Here is a 12,454-nt window from a genome sequence, read left to right as displayed (position 1 = left end):
ACCCTCTGGGCTAGGAAGACCCAGCCTTTGAGCTGCGTGGTGCCCTCAGGGCCTGCATCGGCCTGTATTTCAGGACATCTTATCAAGCTATGGTGATGTGGACGTGACTGTGACTCACAATTTTTTAATAGCTGCTGTATGCCACCATCTTTGGAAACAAAGAGAGGGGAGTCCGGGGCTGGCATGCAGCATGGGTGGCGGGGGCAGAAAACAACACACAAGTACAGCCTGAATGAGACCGCGTGCTGGGGCGAGGGGAGGCGTGGTTCCGCTGTCGGAGGCAGAGTGGGGGTTCTCTAGGCAATCTGCCTCCTACGTGCAGGGAGGTTAGACTTCAACAGGAGAGGGTGGGGAAGGAGGAGGAAGCTGGCATGGGGAAAGGCCTGGACCCTGCAGAGGGCAGGGAGGGCAGGCTGGTGGAGAGGTCACAGGCAGGATGCCACTTTCATGAGGCCCAGCTCTGCACGTGTGTCAGGGGATGCCCGGGGGCAGCCCAGGTTCCCTCTGGCGGAGGATGATGGCGCCTCGGCTTCCCTGCCTCCCCCCCTCTGCAGCTCCCTCTCTGGGGACCAGGATGCACCAAGCTTGATCACGGTCTCCTTTGACCAGCCCCTGCTGTGATCTTGTCTCTGCTCTTAACTGAAAGAGGCCGTTTCTTAATGAGCTTCTTACTGCCTGGGAGAACCTGATCCCACAGAACCAGGGGCACCAGGAGCCCCTTCTGGGCCGGGTGGACGGCTTACCTGTTGGAAAGTGGATGTGGTGGTGATGGGATGGTAGAAAGTGTCTCCTGTAACCATCAGAGCCTTCTGGGCAACCACAGTATCCACAGGGCCACCGGGTCATAGCCCTGGTCGTATACTGTGCTCAGAAGGAGCTGATGCATCACCCAGACCCTTCATGCCTAGATCACCGGGATCAGGAGAAACAGAGAGAAGTGCTCCTTGATCCCTTCCTGAGGGCTGGAGCCATCCTGGGGACATCTGCATAGTAGGGCGCCCTCCCCAGCCTAGACCTCCCAAGCTCTCAGGAGCGTCTCCACGGGCCTCATCGTGTGCTTTGTGCTTTTCAGACATTCTCGGTCAGCGCGATGTCTGGCCATGGGCCCTCCATCCACCCAGTCCTCTCGGCCCTGAAGCTCTCCCCACAAGGCTATGCATCTCCTGTCAGCCAGTCTCCGCAGACCAGCTCCAAGCAGGACTCTTGGAACAGCCTGGTCTTGGCCGACAGTCACGGGGACATAATCACTGCATAATCTTCCCTCTTCCCTCCTCAAATTCCTGCACGGACCTGGGACTTGGAGGACAGCAAAGAAGGAGGCCCTGGGCTCCCAGGGGCGGGCCTCCTCTGCCTGGTAGTGACTCCAGAACAACAACTGGGAAGAAACTTGAAGTCGACAATCTTGTTAGGGGAAGCGGGTGTTGGATTTTCTCAGATGCCTTTACATGGTGGTGGGACTGGAGGGAGCCCACCCTTCAGCACGAGCACACTGCATGTCTCCTGTGAGTTGGAGACTTCTTTCCCAAGATGTCCTTGTCCCCTGCGTTCACCACTGTGGCCTAGACCATGGGTTTTACATTGTGTTTCCAGCACTGGGGATCTGAGAACAAGCGGAGGGCCGGGCCCTGGGACCCTGCTGCAGCCTGAATAACGGCATCTGTTTGAGATGTACCTGGATGGGACGGACCCCTGGGGACAGGCCGTTGCGCCATCCATCTGCTTGAGGCATGGCACCGCCCTGCATCCCCAATATCAAATCTGACTCCAAAACTGTGGGGTGTGACATACAAGTGACTGAACACTTCCTGGGGAGCTCGAGGGGCACTTCACCCACCACAGACGCAGCCTCATCAAAATGCAGCTGGCAACTTCTCCCCCGGGTGACTTCCCCCTGCTGCGGGCCTTTGCACCTTCACTTCCAACATCTCTCAAAAGAAAAATCCCTCTTCCTGCTCTGAGCGATTCAGCTCTGCCTGCAGCTTGTACATGTCTCTCCCCTGGCAAAACAAGAGCTGGGTGGTTTAGCCAAACGGCACCCCCTCGAGTTCACTGCAGACCCTTCATTCACTGTGTCACACATAGAGGGGTTCTGAGTAAGAACAAAACGTTCTGCTGCTCAAGCCGGTCTGGCAAGCACTCAGCCGCGCCTCGAGATCCTTCCGGGGAGAGTGTAAGTGGATAGAGTCCTGGTCAGGGGGCAGGAGTGTCCCAAGGGCTCGCCCACCTGCTGTCTGTCTGCTCCTCCTGGCCCTTGGTCAGATGGCAGCCAGAGTCCCTCTGGACCTGCAGCCTCGCCCCAGCAGAAGTCTTTTGTCCAGGAGGCAAAAAGCCAGAGATTCTACAACACGAATTCAAAGTAAACAAACACAACGCAACAAAATTCATGGAAAGAAGACAACTGCTAAGAAACGGCACGGGGGCCTGGAGGGAGCCTCCGACTCTGAGCTGCTCCGGGATCCGCCGCCTCCTCTGCACATTGCTCAGTTTCCGCCCCTGAGGCTGGAGCTCATGGAGACTCCTTCCTCTTTCTCAGCAGAGCTGTAGCTGACTGTGGCATTACTACACCTCCCCACATGCCCAGCCCCCTCACTCCAAAATCCTACTGGCTGTAGCAGAGAATACCTTTGAACCAAGATTCTGTTTTAATCATCATTTACATTGTTTTCTTCCAAAGGCCCCCTCGTATACCTTCCCTAACCCACAAACCTGTTAACATTGTCTTAAGGTGAAATGGCTGTAAAATCAGTATTTAACTAATAAATTTATCTGTATTCCTCTTTCTGTCCTCCCTTAGTGGTCTTCACTGGGAGGTTCAGCGTTGTTGCTGTTCTCTTCCGGGGAATCTTGAGGCGGTGGATCCACTGACCCACTCACAGCTGCTTCCTTTATTTTTGGCCATTGGCCAAGTCTCCCTCTTTAGGTAGCAGTGGGTCCTGAAAAGGACACTCATCCCAGCCCTGCTAACGTGAGACATTAGATGGGGGTCACCACTGGGCTTTAATTTCCTAGGAGAGGGTTGTACCTATCCATAAACAAAGTTCCTTGTGGTCCAACAAAAGTTGCTCAATGTATTTATTGATTTGTTGAGACAGGGTCTTGCTCTGATGCTCAGGCTGGAGTGCTGTGTGCCATCATGGACCTACCTGGCTCAAGAGATCCACCTGCCTGTCTCTTGAGTAGCTGGTACCACAGGTGCACAGCACCATGCCCAGCTAATTTTTTATTTTGTAGACATGGGATCTTGCTTTGTTGCTGAGGCTGGTCTTAAAGTCCTGGCCTCAAGTGATTCTCCCGCCTCGGCCTCCCAAAGTGCTGGGATTACAGGCATGGATCACCGCTCCCAAGCATCTGAGGGCGTTTTTAGAGCTCTCCTCCGGACATCAGGGTCTGGAGCATGAGATTCCATCTACCTGGAAGAAAACGTTCTCTCTAGCCCCGTCTGACTTAAAAGTGTGTCCCTCCAGGACAAGGAGCTCTTGCCATTTTATGGTTTGATCCACACAGGCTAAGGGGCAAATTATGTCCCACAAGAATGAGAGAGAAGGCTGGCACTTCCTCTCCTTTATCCATTTGTCTTCACCTCCTTAGGCCACAGGGGTGTCATCTTAAAAGTATTTGGAGTGGGGCCAGGCATGGTGGCTCACCCCTGTAATCCCAGCATTTTGGGAGGCCAAGGCAGGAGGATTGCTTGAGCCTGGGAGGTGAGGACAAGCCTGGGCAACATAGGGGGACTATCTCTCTACAAAAAAGTAGAAAATTAGCCGGGTATGGTGGCATGCCCCTGTGATCCCAGCTACTTAGAAGGTTGTGGGAGGATCGCTTGAGCCCAGGAGGTCAAGACTGCAGTGAAGTGAGCTCATGCCACTTACACTTCAGCTTGGGTAACAGAGCGAGACTCTGTCTCAAACAAATAAACAAACAACAAACAAAACCTTTTGAAGCCCACATCAAGTCTTTTAACAATTAAGGAGAGCATTTATCTTTAAAATTAGACTTACATGCCTCTAAGAGGTGAGCAGTAACAAAATTAATTTTAGCTGGGATTATGCTGTGATTACATTGGGCTTAACAGTAATGAAAATAAGTTTAGGCTGCGTGCGGTGGCTCCTGCCTGTAATCCCAGCACTTTGGGAGGCTGAGGCAAGCGGATCACCCGAGGTCAGGGGTTCGAGACAAGCCTGACCAAGATGGAGAAACCTCATCTCTACTAAAAATACAAAATTAGCCGGGTGTGCTTGTGCATGCCCGTAATCCCAGCCACTCGGGAAGCAGAGGAGAATCGCTTGAACCCAGAAGGCAGAAGTTGTGGTGAGCCGAAATCTCGCCATTGCATTCCAGCCTGGGCAACAAGAGTGAAAATCCATCTCAAAATAATAATAATAATAAGTTTACAACCTCTGAATATGTACCAAATGGAGCCGGGGTGGGGAGTATTAGGACAAGCCCCGCACTGCAGAGCTCCCACCTCTCACTCGTGGACCGAGTGCATGGGACACAGCCATTCGGAAAGCTCTTTCTTTTGGAGTGGGACTGGGTGTTCTGGTTTTAGTTTGTTTGTTTTATCATTTTGTGACATTGGCGCCTATTCTTCACTTTGCATCCTTGCCTTGCTTGCTTGAAGCTGGAGCACAAATGTCCTGTCAAACTGTAACAACACAAGCATGCGCCATCCCTGAGAGGCTTAGCTTGGGAAGTGGAATCTCCAGGAATCTCCTTCTGTGGTCTGTCTGCCACTTTACACTGTTGCTCTCATTTCAGTCACTGAGGCCCTGTCCCTTGTTCTCCAGGGACATGGTGCTGCCCTATGAGCTCTGGCCCCTGTGTGACTTTTACATTGCTCCTCCAGATAGCAGTGGCACTGGCATTTGAAAAAAGGCTATTTGAGAACAAATAAGAATAAAATCATCAAAGTGAAGAGGATAGCAAAACAGCCCTCATTTTTCAAAGTCCATTCTTTTTTCTGGTCTGTGCACTGCCAGCTCACTTCTCTGGCTAAAACCCGGGGGCGGCGGGGGTGTGTGTAGGGAGGTTAGTTTTGCAGAAAGTACTGATGGCATGGCTGTGCTCCAAGTTATCCAGAACACAAGAATCGAAAAAGTCTGTGAGATACTGGTGCTTGTGATCGTAGGCTCCAGGTTGGGGAGTTTTCAGATGAACACAAAAGGGGGCTTCTCCCATCCCAAGATGAGTGATAAATGAGGCACTTATACACTCACACTCACTCCATTCCCTCTGGGATGACTGTCTTCCGTCCTACAGCTGTGGATGCTGTTATTCGCCTGATAAATTTCTTTCCCTCTCCTTCCCTCTGACACACACACACAGACACACACACACACACACACACACACACACACACACACACACACCCCACTGGATCTATAAGCAGTTTGTAACAGGATGCACCAGCTCTAATCACTTTTCAAGTCAAATTAACCAGTCGCAGCTTCCTAATAAGTGAACGGCTGACATGAGTTAATTCAGAAGCAGCTGGATACTATGGACAATACTAGTGGACAATACTAGCATACTGCACATACAACCAAGATACCGTAGTCTCTTGTGGTGCCTCTTGAAGACGAATTTGCTGAAAGTGAGTTGTAATTAGAGATGTTAAAAAAAACATTGGCTGGGCGCGGTGGCTCACTCCTGTAATCCCAGCACTTTTGGAGGGGAGACAGGTGGATCACCTGAGGTCAGGAGTTCGAGACCAGCCTGGCTAACATGGCGAAACCCCGTCTCTACTAAGAATACAAAAAATTAGCCAGGCACGGTGGTGGGCACCTGTAATCTCAGCTACGTGGGAGGCTGAGGCCGAAGAATTTCTTGAACCCGGGAGGTGGAGGTTGCAGTGACCCGAGATCACCCCATCGCAGTCCAGCCTGGGCAACAAGAGTGAAATTGCGTCTCAAATAATAATAATAACAATAAATTGAGATTTATCGTTCCTCCTCTCTCCTTTTCCATGAGAACTTAATAAAAATGGAAAATATCCATTACTTCTCGGGTTCTTGATGATCTCAAACTGTTAAGTCGGGATGGAGGATAGATGTGGTCAGTAAACACTGAACTCACAGAACACTAAGGGGGCCAGGGCTCTGCTGACCAAAGCAACGGGTCCAGAGTGCCCCTGACATGCTTTTCCATTGGAAGGAGCTGCTATAGCCTCCGAGGGGCCCGGGTCCTGCTGGAGACTCTGGGCTAGAATCCTCTGTGATACCCTCCACAGTCGCCGATTGTATACCTTTCCTTGGGGATTCCTCAGAGTGGCTTCCAACCTTCCCACTGGCAGAGTCCCCTTTACCTACTCCCACCCCTGCCATGGGCCCCATTTTTGTTTTTGTTTTTATTTTTGAGACAGAGTCTTGCTCTGTCCTCCAGGCTGGAGTGCAGTGGTACAATCATAGCTCAGTGCAGCCTCCACCTCCCGGGCTCAAGCGATCCTCCCACCTCAGCGTCCTGAGCAACTAGGCACTACAGATGTGTGGCACCACCACATTTGGCTAATTTTTTTGTATTTTTAGTAGAGACAGGGTCTCACTATGTTGCCCAGGCTGGCCTCAAATTCCTGGGCTTAAGTGATCTGCCCACCTCGGCCTCCCAAAGTGCTGGGATTAGAGGTGTGAGCCACCACACCCAGCACAGGTCCCATGTTTTGAAGTAGTTTTAACTAATCATTTGGGGTTTTCCTCAATTTTCAGAGATCAAAAACAACCGCATGAAAATTATATCTCAATTTAAAAATGAACAAGCCGGGCACAGTGGCTCACGCCCATAGTCCCAGCAATTTAGGAGGCTGAGGCGGGTGGATTATTTGAGGTCAAGAGTTTGAGACAAGCCTGGCCAATGTGGTGAGACCTCATCTCTACTAAAAACACAAAAATTAGCTGGGAGTGGTGGTGGGCGCCTGTAATCCCAGCTACTTGGGAGGGTGAGGCAGGAGAATCCTTCGAACCTGGGAGATGGAGGCTGCAGTGAGCCGAGATCCCACCACTGCACTCCAGCCTGGGCGACAGAAAGAAACTCCATCTCAAAATAAATAAATAAATAAATAAATAAACAAAAATCATAACTGTTCATCTTTGCTAATAAGTACCAGAGAGTCAATACACCAAGCTGGGTTCCTGTCTAAGGCAAAGACGTTCCATTTAGTTTACTTGTGGCCTTGTGACAGATACTAAATGGATGGTTACTTAGATGTTTTGTGACTGTTTTTCAATGGCTTGTGGGTTCCTCTGGGTCCTGGGGCCTCCAGGAGGGGCCACTGCCACACACACACACACCTGGAAGGATCCTGTACCCATAGACATCTGTGCTTCTGCCTCCTTAAAAAAAAGGAGGGGACCGGAAGTGCCCACAACGGGGAATTCTGAGACTTGTCTTCTGGCACAAGTGTGGTCATGGGCTGGCTGTGTGCTGTTGGGCCATTCACACAACTGCTCCGACCTTAGCATTCTCATCTGTAAAATGGTTTGGCCTGGGCAGCTTCAGGTGTCCAAGACTGGACCAGCAGCTACAGAATCACATGTTGGAGGAAAATGACTCACCTCTCTCTCTGGGCCTCACACACTGTCACTGGTACAGATCACACCTCAGGGCCCCAAGATTTGAAAATGCTCTTTCTGGGGGCTCAAGATTGATGTCTTGGCCGAGTGCGGTGGTTCACACCTGTAATCCCAGCACTTTCGGAGGCTGAGGTGGGTGGATCACCTGAGGTCAGGAGTTTGAGACCAGCCATGGCCAACATGGCGGAACCCCATCTCTACTAAAAATACAAAAAATTAGCCAGGCGTGGTGGCAGGCGCCTGTAATCCCAGCTACTTGGGAGGCTGAGGCAGGAGAGTTGTTTGAACCCAAGAGGCGGAGGTTGCAGTGAGCCAAGATCATGCCATTGCATTCCAATCTGGGCAACAGTGCGAGACTATGTCTGAAAAAAAAAAAAAAAAATTGATGTCTTGAGTCTCAAATGGAAAGCAGTGTCTTCATTGTGACCCAGTTAACGAGGTTTAAAAAAATGATTCCAGAATCATACATCCAAAGAGCATTGTTCCTCAAAGTAGCCTTGGAAACTGAACTTCTTCCAGGAGACAAGCTGCTAATGGCTGGGAAGTTAGCACCCCTAAGTTTCCAACAGCTGGCCTGAGAGACTGAATGGAACAAAGAAAACTGAACCCTGCTAAGGAAAGGAAGTCCAGATTGAGATGCCAAGCCTGACTCATTTACAAATCATGTTGGGTCTCGAGACCATCTGGTTCAAATCCTTTTGTCTCTCAGTCAAGGGAACTTGCCCAAAGCCGCAAAGCTGGTGTGAGGAAGAGCAACATTCACTGACCGCCCACCCTCACTATGAGGGCCATGGGACCGACCTAGGGTACTACCCTTGCAGTTAAAGCGCCTACCATGTGGGGGCGCACGTGTTCTCCCTTTCAGCTTCCACTACAGCCTGAGTTTTCCTGCCGTCAATCCATAAGCAGCCCCAAAATTCTGCCAACAAAAATCACCTGCTGCTAATTGAACATGACTGCATGTCAAAAGCGGCTAGCAGCTTTCTATAGCCGCAGGAAACACTTTCATATCCCCCCACTCACGTTTTGCACGCAAAAAAAGACGTGGGCCACGGATTTTTAGTCACTTGTTGAAGGTCACAGAGCTATTAAGTGCAAATCAGGGTTCAAATCACTCCAGAATCTGGGCCTTTACACTCCACTCTTGTGTCTCCTAAACAGTGGAAATCTACAAGCTGGGAAGCCCTGCCCAGTCTGGGTTTAGACGGCAGTCCAAGAGGAAGAGTCTTTCAGTGTCTTTCTAGAAGTTGAGGAGAATCCTTGATTCCAAATTCTCCCAGCTTATACGGGATTAAAGAAAGACCTAGAGACATTGGGGGATAGGGTTTACTGTCCACGGCCACACACCCCAAATGAAGGGCAACTGGAAGAGCCTCCGGAACCTCACTCAGCCCCTGCTTCCGAGGTGCCCGTAGAGCCACATGGACCCTCACCATGTGCTTCACAATCCCCAAACTCTCAGCAGCAATTCAATCCATTATAGGATCCTAGTATTTTTCTCTTTCACTCCCTTCCTCGCATTCTTTGGGGCGGCCGTATTTTAATCTATTTTCATGTGCATTACAACTCTAGCTCTGTTGGAAAAAAAGAGGGGCACAAAGGAAGGGGGAGCAATTGATTCTGTGCCTCTTAGAAAGCTGGGTGCCTATCCTTACGGAGCTGAGGCCCACTCCGCTGGGCTTGGGGGTTGCCCCAATCCAGGATGCAGACAAATACTATTACTACTACTACTAATAATAATAATACAAATAATAATTATTAAAATGTTTAGTGATGCTATACTCCAGACCCAGTGCTAGAGACCCAGTGTAGTCACCAGACCCAGTGCAGTGATGGAAGTGAATCATTTCAAAAAATTCCACAGAGGCCGGGCGCAGTGGCTCAGGCCCGTAATCCCAGCACTTTGGGAGCCCTAGGAGGGGGCAGATCACTTGAGGTCAGGAGTTCGAGACCAGGCTGGCCAACATGGTGAAACTCTGTCTCTACTAAAAATACAAAAATTAGCAGCGTGTGGTGGTAGGCGCCTGTAATCCCAGCTACTCGGGAGGCAGAGGCAGGAGAATCACTTGAACCTAGGAGACGGAGGTTGCAGTAAGCTGAGATCGCATCACTGTACTCCTGCCTGGGTGACAGAGCGAGACTGTCAAAAAAAAGAAAAGAAAAAAGAGAAAGAGAGAAACAAAGAAAAGAAAGAAGGAGGGGAGGGAGGGAGGAACGAAAGAAAGATAGAAAAAGAGAAAGAAAGAAATAGAAAAGAAAGAAAAGAAAGAAAGAAAGATAGAAAAAGAAAGAAAAGAAAAGAAAGAAAAGAAAGAAAGAAAGAAAGAAAGAAAGAAAGAAAGAAAGAAAGAAAGAAAAAAGAAAGAAAGAAAGAAAAGAAAGAAAGAGAAAAAGAAAATAAATCAGTAAGGTCATTATATACAGATGAAGAAACTGAGATGCAGAAAGGGTGAGTTACTTGCCCAGCCTCTCCCAGCTGAGTGGTGGGATGTGGACCCAGGCAGCCTGGTCTGGGAGCAGGTTTCTAGCCACTCCTCTGTGGAGTCACTCTTCCAGGCTGGCCTTTTCCAGGCAGATTATTCAGCCTTTTTGTCTTAGGATGATGATTGCATATGCTTGCACAGCACTTGCATATAGTTACAGTTTATGTGTGTTTCTTAGCTAGTATCTCATTTAATCATTCACATAACATGGATGAATTGAATCATTCACTCAATTTGTTGAGTGTCTACCAACTGCCAATCGCTGTGCTCCAAATTCTTGCTGCTCAAAATGTAGCCCCTAGGGCCGGGCGCAGTAGCTCAAACCTGTAATCCTAGCACTTTGGGAGGCCGAGGAGGGGGAATCACCTAGGTTAGGAGTTTGAGACCAGCCTGGCCATCATGGTGAAACCCTCTCTCTACTAAAAATACAAAAATTAGCTGGGCATGCTTGTGCACGCCTGTAATCCCAGCTACTTGGGAGGCTGATGTGGGAGAATCCCTTGAACCCAGGAGGCAGAGGTTGCAATGAGCTGGGATCGTGCCATTGCACTCCAGCCTGGGCAACAACAGTGAACCTCTGTCACAGAAAAAAAAAAAAAAAAAAAAAGTGGCCCCCAGACCAACAGCATCAGCATCACCCAGCAGCTTGCTGGAAAGGCAACATCTTGGGCTCTGGTATAAATCTTAGCATCTGCATTTAAACAAGTTTCCCAGGGGATTCATAGGTACGTTGAAGTTTGAGAAGTGTGGCTTTGTAATATTTCTATAATACCATTTAATAGATATCCCATTTAATGAAGTCAGAGATACTGTGACTTGCTGGTATCCCCACAACTAATAATGAAGCAATATATGCAAAGAGCTCACAACAGTGTTTTGCACATAGTACGTGCTCAATAAACAATAACAATCAATGACAGAGCCAAGCTGTGAACAATGTGATTTTCAGTTGCATAGCCCCTTAGCCTCAGAAGAACCCTTTTAGGCACCAGGTATTCATTCCACCAGGTAAGGTGAGGATTGTGGCTATGGCTTCCCTCCTGGCTCAGCCAGTCTACAGAAAGGGAAGCTGGGGGGCCCAGAAGCTACCAATGTGGTGAGCCTGATCCTATAGCAGGGGCATCCTGGGGATGGGGGTGTCGTTATTCTCCAGAAAAGGCCAGATATAGAAAGATGGGGACCAGAGGCTCTTCAACGGATGCCTCCTGCAAACCCCATGCCCTCCAACCTCATCCCCTCTGCCTCAGATGCCTTTCTAGATGAGGACCCTATACCCTAGGCCTCCCTCTCCTCACCTCCTGCCCTAGCCTGTTCAGTAGGTGACCACTGTGGGAAGGCCACTTGTACCCTCCCTCTCAATCAGTAGGACACAACCACGTCTCCGGTGGGCTGGGCTTGTTTCCCTGTGCTGACCAAGCCCTTCCCCAGGGCCCCGTCAGCTAGGGTCCATGGTGACTTCACCCCAGCCTATTTCCTCCACCTGCGGGGGAGTTCCCCAGACTTTCCTCCCAACTTTCTGGGAAGCGCTGGCTCCCCATCCTCCTTCGAGAACTAAAGACAAGAAAACATATGTATCTTTAAACAGCCTATTGTTTTATCTCTTTTATTCTTTGAAATAAAAAATTTAATACAAAATATTTTAAGCAAAATATCTTATAGTAAAAATTCAAGTAATAAAATTCAAACAACAGAAAGCAAAAAAATCCCACCCGTTCAACATTTCATGAGTCTTGACCACCTGTTTCCTTTGCACCCGACTTCATTAGGCTCGGAGGCCAAGCAGAACCCACAGAAAGGCTTGCCATTGTGGGAACACCCAGGCTGTCCCATTCACACACCCATTGACTTTCCCCCATAACTGTCTCCTTGAGACAAGAGATGTTCCAAAAGGGCCAGATGCGGTGGCTCACGCCTGTAATCCCAGCACTTTGGGAGGCCGAGGAGCGCGGCTCCCCTGAGATCAGGAGTTCAAGACCAGCCTGGCCAACATGGTGAAACCCGGTCTCTACTAAAAATATAAAAATTAGCCGGGCGCCAGTAATCGCAGCTACTCGGGAGGCTGAGGCAGGAGAATCGCTTAAGCCCAGGAGGCGGAGGTTGCAGTGAGCCGAGATCGCGCCATTGCACTCCAGCCTGGGCGACGCAGCAAGGCTGTCTCCCCCAAAAAAAAAAAAAAAAAAAGTTCCAAGAGCGTCTCTCCAATGTTAGTCCCAGCCTGCACCGTTCTTCCACCCCTGCTTTCACTGCCGCCCCTCTATCTAATGCAGTCCTGCCTCCAGCGACCCCCGGGACGGAACCCCAGGCCCACCCGCAGAAGAGCAGCCTCGACCCCCTTTCCAGGGGATGAGCCCCGCGCCTGCGCGCAACCCCGGGCGCAGCTGCACGCCCCGCCATCGCCTCCAGGCC

The 12,454-nt window shown here is 50.0% G+C and overlaps 2 protein-coding genes across 3 annotated transcripts in view; both read left to right on the top strand.

Moving 5' to 3' along the window:
- Positions 1-2,777, top strand: part of GATA4 (GATA binding protein 4) — a 55,729-nt gene extending 52,952 nt beyond the window's left edge. For both annotated transcript variants that reach the window (XM_003271438.4, XM_012511141.2), the window contains one exon: positions 1,073-2,777. In XM_003271438.4, coding sequence (XP_003271486.1) covers positions 1,073-1,255 — 183 coding nt within the window. In that variant the 3' untranslated portion in view covers positions 1,256-2,777. The remainder of the gene's footprint in view (positions 1-1,072) is intronic.
- Positions 2,778-4,187: 1,410 nt separating this feature from the next.
- C4H8orf49 (chromosome 4 C8orf49 homolog) lies at positions 4,188-4,884 on the top strand. Its single transcript, XM_030812376.1, is given in 3 exon segments — positions 4,188-4,422; positions 4,425-4,457; positions 4,460-4,884. Coding segments are annotated over 3 exon segments (693 nt in total).
- Positions 4,885-12,454: the final 7,570 nt, after the last annotated feature.

This window comes from Nomascus leucogenys, chromosome 4, assembly GCF_006542625.1.
Source record: "Nomascus leucogenys isolate Asia chromosome 4, Asia_NLE_v1, whole genome shotgun sequence".
NCBI lineage: Eukaryota > Metazoa > Chordata > Mammalia > Primates > Hylobatidae > Nomascus > Nomascus leucogenys.
The sequence above is the reverse complement of the archived record's forward strand: the minus strand, read 5'-3'. Positions and strand labels throughout refer to the sequence as shown.